Source organism: Haplochromis burtoni, unplaced genomic scaffold (genome assembly GCF_018398535.1).
Source record: "Haplochromis burtoni strain Fernald_Lab_line unplaced genomic scaffold, NCSU_Asbu1 Contig_37, whole genome shotgun sequence".
NCBI classification, from domain to species: Eukaryota; Metazoa; Chordata; class Actinopteri; order Cichliformes; family Cichlidae; genus Haplochromis; species Haplochromis burtoni.
In genome coordinates, this window is record NW_024582398.1 from 2,583,868 (window position 1) to 2,601,418 (window position 17,551).

The 17,551-nt window shown below is 39.3% G+C and overlaps 2 protein-coding genes across 5 annotated transcripts in view; one reads left to right on the top strand and one right to left on the bottom strand.

Annotated features, from left to right (window-relative positions):
* dock1 (dedicator of cytokinesis 1) overlaps positions 1-17,551 on the top strand; it is a 197,304-nt gene that overhangs the window by 84,757 nt on the left and 94,996 nt on the right. The window lies entirely within an intron of this gene.
* insyn2a (inhibitory synaptic factor 2A) overlaps positions 1,110-17,551 on the bottom strand; it is a 39,057-nt gene continuing 22,615 nt past the window's right edge. For 2 of the 3 annotated variants that reach the window (XM_005919494.3, XM_042219749.1), the window contains one exon: positions 1,110-7,733. In XM_005919494.3, the coding sequence (XP_005919556.1) occupies positions 7,550-7,733 (184 nt within the window). In that variant the 3' untranslated portion in view covers positions 1,110-7,549. Of the gene's footprint in view, positions 7,734-12,606; positions 14,128-17,551 lie in introns of those variants that run through there. The other variant, XM_005919496.3, reaches the window with a different exon arrangement.

Below are 17,551 nucleotides of genomic sequence, written 5' to 3' on the forward strand. Positions count from 1 at the left end.
TAAGGCTTCACCCATTTTCTTCAGTCCCAAACGGCAATTAGCACAACTGTATTTTTAGTCAGAAATGTGAACTTCTGTCTTGCTTGACTTGTTCTTTTTCTTCCTTTTGAATAATGTCTTTATTAGAGCTGCGTGTAGATGTGTTGTATCGTCTTTGAAAATTAGACTTTTTTTCATGATCGACATTCGTATTCTTACAGCTCTGTAAAATACAGCTTAGTGATGAGACGTTTTCTTATGAGCCTATAGACATTTAGTAATGACAAATATTCACACCGCTTCCATCGGGGAGCACCAGGATTCACCATCACTTGTTTAAATGGAAGCTTTTATTACCAGTAACCGAGCCACGCCGGCAGAGAATGATTCCATAAAGCCCGGAGTCGCCACTGAGTGATCATCTAGTGTGTTTGTGTATGTGTGTGTTATATCATAGTGCTGTAATATGTCCACAGCCCCGACGCTTCATCTCCTGTGTTGGGTCTTTCTTTCTGGGTTGCAGCGAGGGATTTTTGCAGCAGAAATTCACTAACTGCTTCTTTTGTCTCTCTCTCTCTTCTAAAACTATTCCGGCTATGCACCAGCTAATCTTATAGATGGGAAGCCCTCCGTTGTGTAACAGATTGCTAAGCATACATCACACTAAATAATGTCAAGCTAATGAAGCTGCGAGTTGAGCTAAGGCCGTCCCACTGGCCATTTTCTCCCAACCAGCTGCCTGGAGGGCGTCTAGGGCTCCCACTTACTCTCCCACTGTAGTTCTCTAGTCGATTCATTGTTATACCAGCTATTCAAATAGTGCGCTGTCCTGCCTAGCTCATAGTCAAACAGTTTTAAACGTTAAATCTGAAGATAGATTTGATCTCTGTGGATGTTTTGTTAGAGCCTGGGTGAACTGAACAGCTCACCATCTCCTCACACCATTTCCTGTTTGTTGTTTTTCCACTGTAGTGGCAAGTTTCTAAAAGGCTGTCAGTATGAAGGCATATGCAGGCCTCCTTTTCATAGTATTACACTAAGTGCATCTATTTTGGTGTCCACCTGTGGGGTAGTTGAAACGGGTTTCTTGTTTCCAACAGCGAGTGCTGGCATGTGCTGTGGAAGACCGACCTCCTTTCTAGTTAATCAAACTACTCTACCCACGACCTGTTTTGGCCCGTGTTGAAACGATCTACTCTGTATACATATGCTGCCACTGGCCTCTATTTTACTTTGCTCCTCGAACACAGCTCGGGTTTATTGTCCCTACCGACCCCGACCTTTTGTCAGCGGCTGCCTTTATAGCTAGCTAGCATCTGCACTTGACTGCCTTGACATTTTAAGCATCTGAATATGATTTTGCATCAATGTGCAGAGTGTCCTTTTACTCAGTGGGATTTAGAGGTTACATGAAAGCCTAAGGCTCTTTTACTCAAACACATTATACATTATATAGTACTTGGGACAGAAATTGCATTTGAACTAAGTCCCCAAATGATTATTTAATGATGAATAAGGTGGGCGTGAATTTTTAAAAGCTATGAGACCCAGTTAGTGCTGCTAGCAGTGTTGTTGCTTTCTAATCAGAGGGCTGTTGTTGCTGCCTCTGGGTACAGATGCCTACTCTGCAGGCAGCTTGCACGCTGCTGCTCACACAACACCGCATCCAACCACCGACCTTGTTCTTCTGAGTGGCAGCCTCTTACATTTAGATTTATGCATTAACGTTCTACTCTGTCTCCCGCCCGTCTCTCGTTCTCTTCCCTTTCTGCTCTCTCCTGGCAGCGGTGGACACAGAATGTTGATGAGAAAGCACGCAGTGACGACTTTGGGGGCGTTGGTTTTGTTGCGTGTTGTCACTGCAGTGCTACGCCTGTTAGCAACTTGGACACAGCATCATAGCATCATCTCGCAGGCTGTATCTTTGCATTCATGTCCACCCTCACACAGGTTGAAAGAAGTCCTTGAATTGAATACATTTAGATTATGGCTGTAGCAGAAACATTTAGCCGCTTTCCGTGGAAAGCACCAGGTTCTCTCTTTATGCTCTTATTTCTTCTAGTTTAAGTTCCTGGATAGACGAGAATAGGAAGCCTTGCAGATAGACAGAAATAGGAAGCTGCAAATGTATTTTAAAAAAAAGAAAAGAAATCTATATTTTCCATGCAGCAAAACCACAGAATACAACTTTGCTGTATAAATGTGTTACGTTAGATTTTACTAGTTTTTGCATAATTTTGTTATGGTTTAGGACATACCTAAATATGCTTGCTGACAGAATTGATTAAAAGACTTGAGTACATATTTGACAGCTAGGTTTCCCATGATGTTGTCAAGAAAGAAAAAAAAACCTCACTGCTGAACTTTTTTGTGGACTCAAGTTCTCAAGACTACTCAAAACATGTTGCAGTGATACTTAGCTGCAGTGCTCCACAGTTATCCTCATGATTTTCCTGCAGTGTGCAGAGGGAACGAACTGGAAAGCTGCAGGGGAAGGACTCTATGTTATTGATTGACAGTATGGGGCTGACCAGCTATAGGTGCTAGAGCTTTTTTCCTTTGCTGCGTGCACTCACTGACTTGATAGTGTAAATTGCGACACGGTCATTCCAGGTATGCGTGTCTAGTTCAGAATCTGGTATTGCACATTCGCTTTATCTCTGTGTTTGGATATTTTTCTGTTCAAATATTTTTCTTAGCACCTCCTTGCATCTACCGCTCTGTCTCCTCTCCTCTCTCTTTTTTCTGCTGGCCAGACTACTGCAGAGCTCTTACAGAAAAGAAGCATAGTGAGATATGGCACTGCATCATAATGCCTCAAACATGCACTTATCACTCGCTACACCTCGCGTCTCCTCACCTGTTTTGAAGCTTCGACTGCGCATCCCTTTGGGTTTATTGAGCCTGCAACAAACCATGTTGTGATGTGTTGTGATTGTCAGGACTGTATAAACCGCTGGGACTTCTTTGCTGTTTGTCACCTTAAGACCACAGAAGACTTTTAAGTAAGAATGCAAAATGTTAAACTGCAGTAGGTGTCGTGTTTGCGCTCTCAGTTCTTGGGCATACGCAGTCACTCATCAAGCCCGGTGGAGTCGGCCAGGCTGTGGCTAGCGCTGACCTTCAGCAGCGTTACTTCATGCATCAGTGTGAGGGTGACTGTGCATCTGTGGGGGTTTTGCTCAGAGCTTTGTTGCTGGTTTACCTCATGTTTGCACTTCAAGACTTGTTTGTACTAACATGAGGCAGGTGCAGGTGCAGATGCATGAGCACACGGACATGCCCGAAAACAAAATCTGTATTAGAGTGAGGATGGTAAGGGCAAAGACTGGTTCCCAAGCAGGTTGGCTGTGCACAAAACACTGCTGCTTACCCTTCTGCTGTATTCTCCTCTCGCCTCAGCCCACCATAGTACATTAAAGAGATGTATGATTTCAGCCTTATCTTGTACCAAGTGTTCTGGTCAGATACTGATGTTAAATTTGACAGTTGAGATACAGTTTTTGTTATTCTTTATTGTCCAAGAATAAAACTAAGTAAATTTACATGATATATTAAAAAAGGGTAGCTGCACTGTTTTAAAGAGTTTGAAATCTTAATCCTGGTTTCTTTAGCAAACTTAAAGTTGATCCAACACAATAGAACCCTCACTTGTAGATTTGCCCGCATGTTAAAGTCGGTCAACAAGGCCAATACTGTTGCTTTATCAACACTGGTCAGTACTGGTCAGTCCACTGTTGGTATCAGTGCGTTAGCGAAGAATTTTCCAGTGCAGTCAGAAATTGGTTTTCACAGGGATTGTTCATCTAAATTACAAAACACATTTCCCCACTAAACCCTGGTACTAGCAACCAATGTGCTAATACCTAGCTAATACTAGGTATTAGCTATGCAGATTGGTTGCTTAGGATATGAGTGCTGCTTTATTCAAAATCTGAGTTGTTCAAAAGTACTGCATCTTTCTAGATGCTGTGATCTAATTTCACAGTGCAGACCCATCAAGCCTGGGTAAACGTATTCCAAAGCATCTGCTAAAAGTTAGGGAAACTAGTCCTTTACTTATAATGTGACTGAAGAAGGTAGGAAAAAAGTATCATTGTGCTTATAGCTCCACAAATTAAACTGGGTCCAGATCAGATTTCGAGAGCTTTGTCGATGTCTTTTTTTTTTTATTTCTTTTTTCATATTTTGCATATTAAATATCTTTATTTTTGTCTTTTTAAAAAAAACTGTATAAAAGACACAGTATTGCACATAATAAATCAATTGCACTTCTTTAAGATACAGATAAACATCTAGTTCTCTCTTGATGCTACAGTATAACTACTGAAAGAAACCAACCTAGCATATACAAGAGTGAAGTTGTGAAATATATGTAACTAACAAAATGCAGCATGTTGGAGCTTGTGAAGGTCAAGCCAGTGATAGCTAGTAGTTTGCTGGATATTGTTGTACATTTTTTATGTCCTTGAAACCACTTTGGCATATTTCCTGTCTTCTAGGGCAGTGGTTGTGTCTTTTAGAGTGATCAGCTATTACGTTTTTGTTTTTTCTCTTTAGATATTGGCTGTTATCCCACACTTGAAATGTTTTTAGCACTATTTGATATTGTGTAATATATATTTACATACAGTGATGTGAGTAAGTAAGAACATCCCATGGAAACTGATTACTTGTTTAAATATCTGGACCAGCACACACTAGATCCTCTTTGAATTGAAATGGCTCCTACAGATAAAGGTAGTATACTTAAAGAACATGATAACCAAAAACATACAATAAAATATAAAGTAATATGTTGTTATCTGTTTAAACACAAGTACATCCTCAGCCTTAAGAAACTAGAGTTGCCATCGGCCGGACAGGCCGAGTCTGGTCAGTATATCCTGGGCAACCGTTGCTCACTAGGAAAAAGTGTCTATTCTGAAGGTTGCTGGCAGCTGCTAGCGTGAAATTGGTCACGGTGCATGGAGATATGCAGTGCTGCACCAAAACCCTCTTTGTGATTGGTCACTTTCAGGTTGCCGCGGTCGCTTACTGTGCATGGAAGACGCCGACTTGGCTGTAAAGACTTGAAAAACGTCTTGCCAAGCAGTAATAAAACTGTGAAAAGTGTGGCACAAACTGGAAAGAGGCCATTTGATTTCAAAGTAAAAGTTGTGCCTTTTCAAATGTTTTGGTTGTTGGTTCAGGAAATAGACTTTACCAAGTGTCGGGCAGCAACTTCGAGCGAGCAGTCATCAGCAAGTCAAAGAATACACACTGTTCCCTAGCGATTGGAGGGGGGGTTGCGGACTGGTTTCTAGGCCTGGGTCAGCAAGGCAGTAATCATCTAAAAGTCTTTGAATTACTGAAATTTTTGCCAAATCGTCAATGAACAATATTTGATGTTTGAACTTGTTCTGCCTGTTTCACATTCTTCAGTAAGATTAAAGACCATTTCCATACACTTTATGTATACTTTTTCAGGTCCACTTCTAGTTCAGCTTCAACTTTCATTCATGTATCTTCAAATACTCCTTTAAAATTCTTTGATATAATAAAGAATTCACACTTGAGAAAATGTGAGCTGCCCAGTCCCAGCAAGCAAAGTGTCCTCGAAGCATAACGACCCGCATTCACATATTGTAAAAGGCTTTTCTCTTCAAAAATGTTCTCTCTACTGTTGTGGCCAAACAGCTCTCTTGACATATCTCTCATGCATGTCATGATTGTAGACATGAGCACTTCAACGCTGCAAGAGTTAAAATTTAGTGGTTCTCATAGACTGCTCAGAGATTGTTGCTTTGTGGCACCTTAATCAACATACCCTCACAAAGCCTGTGTAGGGTCTAATCACTGACAACAAACCCGGAAGCCCAAATTGTTTTGGTGTGTTAATAGAAAGTAAATTCGACCGATTTGCACTTGGGTGTGTGCATGTATGTTTCTGTTTCTTTTTTTAAAATTTCAGATTAGCACCTTTGTTAATGAGCACTATTTCAAAGAGGATAAAATGTTTGCTCATCCATATTCGTCCAAAAACGAATCGTTCTTATTGGATGTTCTCACTTTTTCACATGAAGGTGTAGTAAATGTTTTGGCTGTACGTAATTGTTGAACCCGCTGTGGAGTTACTGCACATGGTTTTTACTTTACAGTCGAATAGATGCAAAGCAATGAGCAGGAACTAATTATAACAATAATAAAGGGAAATTGGGGGGGGGGGAGATTTTGTCAATCTCATTAAAAATTGTTTTAAAAGCTAGAAAATATCCTGCAAAGTTCAAAGGTTGTAAAAAGCATGCAAGGCTATAAGCCTGCCACCCTGCACTGTAGAAGCCCTGGTTGTGATCAGAAGTGGCACATTCAGTTTCTCTGGCTTGGTTTCAGTAGCTATTATAGTAGCTGATACAGGATACTGCAGCAATACAATCAAAGCTATCCTCTGATACCCTTCGCGTGTGCTGAAAACCAACTGTTTATTATAGTTGGTTTCGTAACAGTAACAGTTTTCTCTGTGTGTCTATGCTTTTATACCAATGAATGGGTTTTTGTCTTTTCTGGGTGTTTAATGACCATATGCATACGTGAGGTTAGTACGAACTTTGCGATGCATGGAAACGAGTTGAGAATTGTGAAATGATCGACTTCCTTTTGCACTGTTGTGTTTGAACTGCACAGCTCCCGTCACTGCAGCTCAAATAAATACATTTTGCTAAATCTTAAAGTGAATGTATATAGATATATTTATATAGAAAAAAGTACATGGATGTTTAACTTTGCAAATATTAAGAAAATAAGTGTTCTTTCTTCTTTTGTTTTGTTTTGTTTTTTTTCTTCAAAGTCAGTGGATTCAAGGAGACATTTTAGCGATGGATAAAAAGTTGACTGTAGAACTCCAATAAACATCTCTGATATTTTGTCCTTTAGGTCTCTTCTTTATATAGATATGAAAGTCTTCACTCTGCATGGTTAGTAGACAATCTACATATGTGAGTTATTACTCAAAATAGGTCTTTTTAATTATTCTGGAGAAAATGTATCCTGAACAGTTCTAATTGTGCTTTGCAGTACAGTGATATGCTGTTTATGGAGGCCTCAGAGCATTATGGTTGATCTGCCAACCTCTCCTGGAGGCTGGGAAGAAAGTCCCAACTGATGAATGGAAATGTGAAGGGCACAGAACCATTACAGAACAGAACCCCGTTGACGTCAGCTAGAAGAAGAAAAAATATATATGCAAATAGACATCGGGAAATCAAATTCATCTTCTCACCTTGCCGATCTCCAAATATGTTTCCTTGGTGTAATTTCACACCCTGTTTGAAGAAATTAGTTCAAAATAACTCAGAATCCATTTTTGGTAAGCATGACATTTTGAATTTTCCGTGGGATCCACACTCGTGTCTCATTAAACATCCTGTCATCTCAGAAAAGGGTTCGATATCCAGTCAAGGTCTCCATTAATACCAGGTCTACATCCAAATAGATATAAAAGAAGTTGATGAATAAACCAAACAAAAGCGGATGATCGGATGGACACTTAAATCCTGTGCACGGTGGTGGAGGGGAACATGGTTTTTTGTTGTCACAGGAACCAAAGTTTCCAGCGAGCGTGTTTCTTGGAGTCAGCTTTGGACTTGCGTTTTGGGGTGGAGGTGAAGGCCTCCTGAGGGTAAGGCAGGGGGGGAAAGTGGGTGTCCTCTGTTGGGAATAGCCTCTTCATCAGTGGTTGTAGCTTGTCCTCCTGTTGTTTGAAATCCAGTTCAACACTGCAGCGAACAAAGAAAGAAAGGTGTTAGCTTAAATGACTGCCAGTTGCTGGCTTGCTATTAACAACATTGTCTCCAGGGCATTTAATTCCAATTTAAACAGTCATTTACGTTGGGACGGACTGAAGTAGTGTAACTAAGATGAATCAAAATGGGACAATTATTTTTTGAGATTTCATCAACAAAGCATCCTGTGGGCTGAAGTGGATGGAGACCAGCTGAATACTTATTAGCACACAGTTATAAACCATGGCATAGGTAACATGTACATCTGGGAAGGCACCATAAAAGCTTGAAGGTTTGCAGCCCCACACATTCATATGTGTGAGTAGCTCAGCTACTCGGCTACTCAGTACATTACGGAGTTCTTCTATTAAGACAAACTATTATGAATGTATTAAATACAGTCCAGACATGTCCCTCATTGAGGACATTGCATGCATTAAGATGCAAAGACTATGAAAAGGGAGTCCTTGAAGTGCTGAGCAGCTGTAAGTGGATCAAGAAAGAATGGGGGGGGGAATTAAAACGACATCAAATGCTTATAGTTTTAAAAAGAAGAGGTGATGAATTATCCAGCTTTTTTTAAATGTGTCAAAGTAAAAGTGAGCATGTGTTTTTCAATATTAAAATAATCGGAAGAAATGATAAATAAATGGTCTGACAGACTTTGAAAGCTTTGTCTTCTATTATAATTTAAATTTGAATCAGAATTGCAACAGTTTTGGATACAGATTTGTAGAAAGCTCCTTTTTGTGCCCATTTACGCCCGTTGCTTGATTCTTTTACTGTAGCCCAAATCTTCATTTTCTAGGACACAATTGCCAAATTCATCATAATGAATGAATTGCAGGGAAAGAATGATAAGTGTGGCAGTTTTATCATATTATCGTTGAAATGAATACCATGGAAATGGGATTTTATTACCCAAGTCGTATAGTTCATTTATTGTGTTCCGGTCTTTTTTTTTCATTCCTTATAATTCATTAATATTAGAGTGCTGGCTTTTATTTAATGCCTTTTATTGTTTATATTCTTCTTTTATCATCTTTGAAACCAGGGTTGAGGTTTGCCCTTAGTGCTTCTTTTAATCTTGACATTTTTTGGCTGTCGCATTCCCCCGACAACCATATTAAGCATCAAAGTTATGGCCTGTACTCACTTGACCCCTGCGCAGGCATCTGTCACAGCACTGCTCAGCCTGGTAAAGCGACCTACATTTCCTGGTTGCTTCATCTTTATTTCCCAGTAAAACCTCCAAATTTAGACATTTCTTGATTGCATCTGGCTGCTCATTTTGGCCCACTGCTTTTTCTTTTTCTGTCTTTCTTTTGTTATTTGCCTTCTCATTGTGGAATCATAGAGCGACAGGGAAGTCCATTAGTGTTTTTCCCACTCTCAGTTCAGTCTCTGGTGTTGATGTTGAACTGAAGATCATTTGTTTAGCTGGACCTCAGATGAGAGCCTTCGTATTGATGTGAGGATGTCACTTTGTTTTATATCGCTTCAATCCATGCTCAGTATTACAATACCAGAAAAAAATAGTGCTTATAACGAATGCGTTAATTTTTTGTTTTTTTTTTCTTGTCCTTGTTGGTTCACTCTGTATTTACTCTGGGTTCAAGGGTATTTATCTGGACCAAGCGTCATTGTAATCCCATACTTGCAAACTGACTGCTAGGTGCTGCAAAGTGAAACTCGGATTACTTCCTCAGCTGTGCTTTAATCTGCTAAAGCCTTCGTCAGCCACTACATAAGTCAGGCTGGTGGCAAATCTGATAGACAGACTTGCATAATAGCAGCAGGCTGCCTGCTCAGATTTAAGTACAATGCATCTGTTGGGATTTTAGACTTGAAGCGATACATAGTTAGATCATTATTAGTATTCAAGGGGAATTGCAATTGCACATTATTGTCCGTATAGACTCTGAAAGTGCAGTCAAATAGTAATAAGTTCTTAAATCAAGTCTCTGTAGTAAAGTGACATTTGTGGGGAGTTTTTTTTATGAGGAGACATTCATGTGGAAATTTCTGACACGTTTGAAAAAACAGTTAATCACCATTTAAACAATACATATATATCTATAGGCAATATATTTTAGCAAAAAAAAAGAGAAAAGAAAAAGCCTCTGTTATACAAAATGTAACATTTAACAATATTGAACATTTAAGCAAAACCTACTTTTAAAAAATGTAGTCATTTTGGGCCAATATGTGTTTGACATGATCTGAAAAAAGCTTTTGAGCAGAAAAACAGACAAGAACCTTTATATGATCTGTGATTCCTGGTATTACAAATGTTCTGGGTTGTGGTTATGAAAAGGAAATGAAGGTTAGTGGAATGGAGAAGTCAAAAAACAGCTAAAATTTCATGAACGTGTTATGGAGAGATTTGAAACAGATAAGAAAATTCTTGCACATTTTGCAAATACAGGAATTTGGAATGCAAGGATGGGAGATCTTTCAGCAGACTGATGTTTGACACTGGTGGACCGTAGTGCAGAATGCATTTAACTTCTGTCTGGTGTACTGTTTTCCAGACCTGCATCACATCTATTCAGTTCAATTTCAATTTTATTTGTATTGCACCAAACCACAACAACAGTCCCCTCAAGGCACTTTATATTCATATGCATTTTTTGAATGAAATATAAGAAAAAATCTTTCCTTAGCGTGCTCCTCAAGTTCACCAACTTTATCTGTCAACACAGTTTTAATGAGGAGTTTACTTGTCCACACAAAAGAGTCAAACATTTCCTTTGCATGTCATTACTTTCTCCAATAATTGCAAATATGAGCAACTCAAGTGAAGCAGACACTCAGAATTATATAATTCTTTGACTTTAGGCTTTTATATAAAAGGGAAAGCGCAGCCACTTTGATCAATAAATCACTGGCTGCTAATTACACTGGTAAAAATCTATATCTGTGTTTCTGTATGAAATTAGTGGAAGTTTGTGTGCACAAATGATTACATGTGGAAACAGCTCCGTGTTGCAAGAAAATGCACTGGGGATACGTTTAAAGAAGAAGCGCATATATTTAAAGTCATTTAAACAGTTTTATGAACAAATTTACTCAAAAGGTCAGATCAATCCATGTTCGCAACCTTTGGATTTATTCAGATTTGTGCATAAACAGCTAAAAGGCGAGCTGAATCATTTGCAGTTCTTTGTTTTGCTCTTCTGAGCCTTTATTGAAAAACACAAAACAAAAAGAAAGAAAAAAAACGTGCAGGACCTGAACTAAATGTTTAGACCAGGACATAAAAAGACTGTTTCTTGTTTGGCTCACAATTACTTTTCGATGCTCAGATTTTATCCCTGAGGGATTTTATTCATCTCTGTAAAATCTCCAAAAAGATTTTGTGCTTTGAACACATAGAAAAAGTACAACAGCACGTGCCTTGATATTATTTTAGCAAGATTACACCTGCACACATTGTTTGAACTTTTCCATGTCTGTCATACAGTTGGCCCAGAGCTTCAAAGTTGGCAGGTACCATTTAAAGAGTCCTCCTTCAAGGCCTCTTGGGCCTCAAATGGCTAGACCAGAGTAGATTTTAAAGTTTGCCAAGAATATTTCCTATATATGAGTTTAAATGGTCATAACAGTTGTTTTATATTCATTCTGAAAAATTTGATTTTTATCCATTCATAAAAATAGTTCCCTACATTTGGGAACTACACATAGTTCCCAAATGTAGTTCACTTTGTCAAACTCTGACATGCATTTAAAACAAGATGCATAGGCCACTAAATTAACAGGCTCTTGCAGCTCAGATAGAAGTGGCATAGATGTAATAAACGTGGGGATGACACCGATGAAGCAAAATGTTGAGCATTTCCCTGCATGCTTTGCATGTCTTTAAAAACCTTTAGTTATTGCTGCGATAAAGGCACAGCAAAACAGATCTCCTTGGAGTTTTAGGGGAAGGGGGTGCTCTAGCTCAATGCTGTGTCATTTTCTGTGGATAAGTTTCTCCTTCTACACATACACATACTCATGCACATACACACATATACAGCAGCAGTGATAGGATTTTCCTTGCTCTTCAGCGTAAGCCTCTAATACTGCTGACGCTGTTGTTGCTTCACATCCATGGCTCCAGGTGATAGTCCTACATGGACATGTAGCCATTTAACCTGATTAAAATGCCGATTATTATGCTGTATTGTTGGTACAATAATAAGAGTTAATTAATGCTCTTTATGGACACTGTACATTACATGTTGCACAGATCAAGATACTTATGTGCAGCAATCTTTGCTTTGTACAGCTGTTTCCATCTGGTTAAAGGTTGTGCTTCTAAATTCTAAACTTTAACACATGTAAATTGTTAAAATAATCAAGTAATCCATGAAAGCCAAATGCTCAGGTTTCAGATTTTTCTCTATTCTGGCTCTCTATGATGTCGTAGAACGGGGACGACCAGGTTGGGCAAGGTCATTTCAGCCCCACCACTCTGGCTGTAACCAGCCCCCTCTGAAAAACTATTCTTGTAGACTCCAAGAATAAAGAATCAAGTTGGAAATGACCATAATAAGTCAACCTTAAATTCCAGTTTCAGTCACATATTAAATAATCTAAATGCAGACTATATCTAAAACAGCGGTCCCCAACCTTTTTTGCGCCACAGAACAGTTTAATGTCAGACGGTATTTTCACGGACTGGCCTTTAAGGTGTCGCGGATAAATACAACAAAATAAACTGATACGACCAAGACAAAAACTGTGGTGTTTTGTAAATAAAATGGTAAACGTGAATTCACTGTGTAATTGTGTAACTTTATTAGCAGCGTCCTCCTGAAATGCGCCAACAACATTGTGAGTAACATCCTCCTCTCTGCCAATTAATGCTCTCTGGTCGCTATGGTAACATGTAAAACAAATTTCCCACGTGTGGGACTAATAAAGGTTATCTTATCTTATCTTATCTTGAATATTTAAAATTCATAACACACTGGAAAAGACCAAGGGAAACCGAGTAAATGATAAAACCCTGAAAACCATAAATTTCACACACAAGCCTCAACTCTCGTGGCCCGATACCAGACGACTAACGGAACAGTACCTGTCTGTGGCCCGGGTGTTGGGGACCGCTGATTTAAAAAGTCTTTATAGTAGGGTTGGGTGATTCCATCCTCTCGTCCCCCTGTGGCATCGCTATTGGATGGCAGAGGAGGTTAAAGCACACCCATTGTGGTGGCTCTATTCATCTTCCATAATAACAATATGTGGCCACAAGGCAAAAAACCTCCACATGAGCTAAAGTGGAACATCTACATTGGGAGTTTTTTCATCCAGTAAGAAGAAATGTTTATAAGTTGACTTAAAACACTGATTGATTTAGCTTTATCGTAATTAGTTAACCTAATGGAGAGGTATCAGTTGAACAGCTAAAAGAGTATTAACAGACTTTAATACTGAGACGAGACAGGAAGTTTAGGAGACGAATACGTGTCTCTGCACTTTACAGTCTCGACGGTCACATTTGCACACATTTAAAAATCAAACCAGCAGTCACAAATATCCTGCTGTTGTCTCTCTTTTGATGATGACGATAGATCAGTGTAACCTCTCCACACAGACGCACATTAACTTCAAAGCTTGTAGAAGTCCGTGCGTGAATTGTGGATGCGTAGCCACGCACGCCCAAGTAAGTCTGGGTTGCAAGTTCCGGTTATATGTGGAAGTGCAACCAGAAACTATAATGAGGAAGATTCAGTTTATTATACACCTCATAATAATTATATCAGTTTATTGCGTCAGTGGAGAAAAAGCACAAAAATCGCCCTGATCAAGGAGCCGTCGTCAGTAGTTTTGACCATCACCATCCATAGACACAACACTACTTTATAAGTCTGTAGTCTTCTGATTTGACTGTGAACCTCATTGGAAGCTGAAACTAAATGAATGATCTTTGTTAGAAAACACCCCCAACCACCCTGGACACTACCCAGTCGAACTTAAATGCTGTGAGCGTGATTTTTTATTTTTATTTTTTAAAAAGAGGAGCGTTTGCACTGACGTATAAAGTCACATGATGCAGTACCAGTTGACAATATCAGCATAGAAACTAACAATGCTGTACTCAACATAGCTTATGAAGTGTTTTCATTCCTTTTCAAGCCTGATATTTTTTAAATATTTCGTTTTTAAAGTTGAGTAATACACGTAGTAAATGTAATGTAATCAGACTAATCCCCGCAAACAGCATACATATTTGAACAATCAAAAGTCTCTGGTTAGTCATCCTTGTAGCTGTGTGTTGTTACTTAGCCTTTGTGTGAAACTGAATCTGCGCAGCTCTCAGGAGCCAGGCGAATCATACAAAGTAGATGTAAAGTGCCCCGTGGCTTGGGAACAGCATAGCAAGGAAAATTAAATGTCACTGAAAAGAGAAAAAAAAATCAGCATAACTTCATTTGGAAAAAAAAGAGAGAAAAAAAGATAATCATCTCATCTTTGAAACCTACTCAAAAGGCCTTGTAATGAAAGATTTATTAGTCTCTACCCAGCCCAGTTATCAGCATTGCCTTATAAAAGTGTCACAGGCCCCCATGCGTCACTCCGCATTTGGACTTTTTGCTGAAAGCAAAAAGTGAGACGTTGTTGGCATTTACTGTCCCCTATCTGCCACTCCCTGGAGGGGGTTGTTGGATCAGAACAAATTGAAGAAAGCACTTCGGACCTTGTCAGTCTTTAACCTTTGTTCCTCCTCTATCTTTGTCTTCCTCTCTTACTCCCATTCCTTCCTCTCTACAGTATATATATATATATATATATATATATATATATATATATATATTAGAAAAAGAATTTTGTCCAATTCCACGTACAATACATAATCTCTCATTTTAACTTATTCGTTGTTATACAAACCTCTCACCTGCCCTTTATCCGTCTGAGTCTTTATCTCTCGTTGTCTCTTTCATCCCCTCGCTCTTACACATTCTCACTCTGCCTTTCTTTTTGTTCCCCTTATCTTTTCTGGGTTTGAATGTGCTCTTCTTGACTGTCCTCACTGTCCCTTCACACTATCTGTCATACCGAGGATCACTCTTGTAGCTATGGTAACTGGCTTACCACCATGTTGGAAAACATCATTATGCTTGCAGAAAAAGAGATATCTTCCCCCAGCACTGCTGTGCGGTAGGACAGCCTCGCTGCTCAGTAATTTCCATATGTTCTAATGTAATCAGCTCTTCAGCCTTTAGCGACGCTTAATTGATTTTCATAGCCTCGCACAATAGATTGGATATTTGTCCTCCTTTTAAAAGCCCATTCCTTTGTTGATTTTTTTTTTTTTTGCTATCTTATTGCACTGCACAGTGTTATTCAAAGAATGTTTTACCATCAGATAGTCAGTTTAATGATCACTTGTAATGCTCTGCTTCAGAATTAATCGCAGGACTCGGAAGCTAATGAGGAAAATTTAACTGTTGGGGAATATTTGTAGTCTGTTGTTAACAATGTAACTCAGTGATGGGGACCTCCCAAATCGACTTCCTTAATCACATCCACTTAAATCTATCTCTGTTTTTGATCAGCACATTAACCCATATAAAAGCAATGTGAGGAAAATGAGATTACAGGGTTTTTGCGTCGAGAAGCATCAGCGGAATGCATTTCGAATCCCGACATTTCCGCACCATCCTGTCCATTGGTGTCTTTTTATCCAGCTTCTTTCTGTGTTTGTCTCTCATGTAGGGCTGCCACGATTAGTCGACTAGTCAGGATTACGTCGACTATCAAAATTGTCTACGACTAATTTAATAGTCGACGCGTCGTTTGAAGCTTTGTAAGATCCCAAAAGATGCAGGAAAAGTAGCAGGATTTAAGAGTGTAATAACGGACTGAAACAGAAGATGGCAGCACTGCATGTACAAGGATGCCAGCTGCTGTTAAACCCCGAAGAAGAAGAAACTGTGTCCCAGAATTCATAGCGCAGCCCAGCTCAGTTTCCAACAATGGCGGCAGCTAGTTAGTTTAATGTTACTCTTATTATTCTTTCTGGGTCACAAAATAAACGTTTAACATATTTTCAGGCGAGAATGTAGCTGTGTAAACCTCAAATATCTGCTCAGTTTATCAAGACACCACATATTTTCAAAAGCGCTCCGACGTTTTCGGAGACGTCTGTTACCCACTAGCTCGATAGCTAGCCGGGGGCAAGGCTCACTAGAGCCGTGAGAACACCGGACACCCGGCAAATCTTTTTCAACCCACCGCCGTCTTTTGCTACTCAGGTTAAACATGACATATAAGTCACTTGGATAACTTCAAAATGTTATTGTTTGGCTTTTTTCGGTATTTTATTTGTTCCTGAGTAAATCGATTTGGCTGAGATTAAAATTATAGTTTTTACACAGATGCTCGAGAATATACTCCGGTGTCCCGTTATATTTTAGATAGCAAGGAGCAGACGGCTGAGTTTATTAAACTCCACTGAAACAATCTGCAAATTTCATTCAAATTTAATAAACTATCATCTTGGCTTTATTTTTAGTTAGCACATACCGTAAACACTTAAAGCTGTAAGCTAATGATAGTTATATAAGAGCAGATGCATGCTGGTGCAATAAGCTGTACGTTTTACGTCCAATGGATGCACGATCTGATTAGTCGACGATCAAAATAATCGTTTTTGGCAGCCCTACTCTCATGCTTAGGCTCTAACTCCCCCCACCAAACTCCTCTCTCCTAACCCTTCTCAGTAACAGATGTTACGTCACTGTAATAGGCAAGACAGAATATTGTTTTTTTCTGCCTTTTTCCTCATTCTGTTTCAATGTCATGCACATTGTATTAAGCTTTGAATCCCCAAGTTCATTTGAAAACACACTGTTAGCTGTGTGGAGGAGATAACATATTCTGGAGAAAAAGTGAGATTGAGAAAGTTACTGAGGGAGGATGAAAGAGAGACCGACCGAGTTCAAGATGGTTAAAAACGAGGAAAGTGGGACCAGACAAGGACAAGAGACTATAGCAGCTTTTGTATTCTGTTTGAAGTCCATGCCCATAGACTGCAGCATCATATTGATCTGGTGCTGTTGTTATGCTAAGGTTGGGTTGGATGATGCCAGATACTCTTGGACGAATTGATTACGTTGAAGAGTGCATGGCTTCTTACTTGGCGTTAAAATGATTTATGTATCCATATTTCCAACTCTAGCCTCGAGACCAGGTATATCACATTAACATTTAGGAGTTTACTCCAGCATACTCATGAGAAATCCTGATATCATAGACAACTATTCTTCCCATATACACAGTGTTCCTTCACGGCTCTGCCTCCTATCCTGTGTTCCTCCACCTCCAGAGAGGTTGTTTTCATGGAGATCTAAGTAATTAGATTGCCATTTAATCCCCCCGCCTGTGTGAATACAACTGCTATATTTGATTCTGTGTCTAATCAACACAATTTACCATGCCAAGCGAGTCTCTTAAAGAAGAACTCGGGTCAATTTAACAGATTTTAAACATCACACTTAAAAATTTTGCCCTTCATCAAGCTAAAACCCTGCCAGACCCAGACAGGGTTTGTTAAAAATGAGCCTCCTGGGGTTTTTTTTTATTTTTATTGACAGCTATTTTTCCAATATACAGTCTGTGTTTTTCTGCACTTCCTCCGCAGGTGAAGAATTTCAGTCGATTGTGGCAGATCTAGGAAGCCGAATGTGGATATTTGACGTTAAAGACAGTTGTCAGTCTTTCTGCAAGATCAACACCTGCAAAATCAGAGGGAAAATCTGACCTTACTTTGTGTCAACTTTATAGAACAATCAGTTTTTCTTTGGGCTTTTTTAGTATTG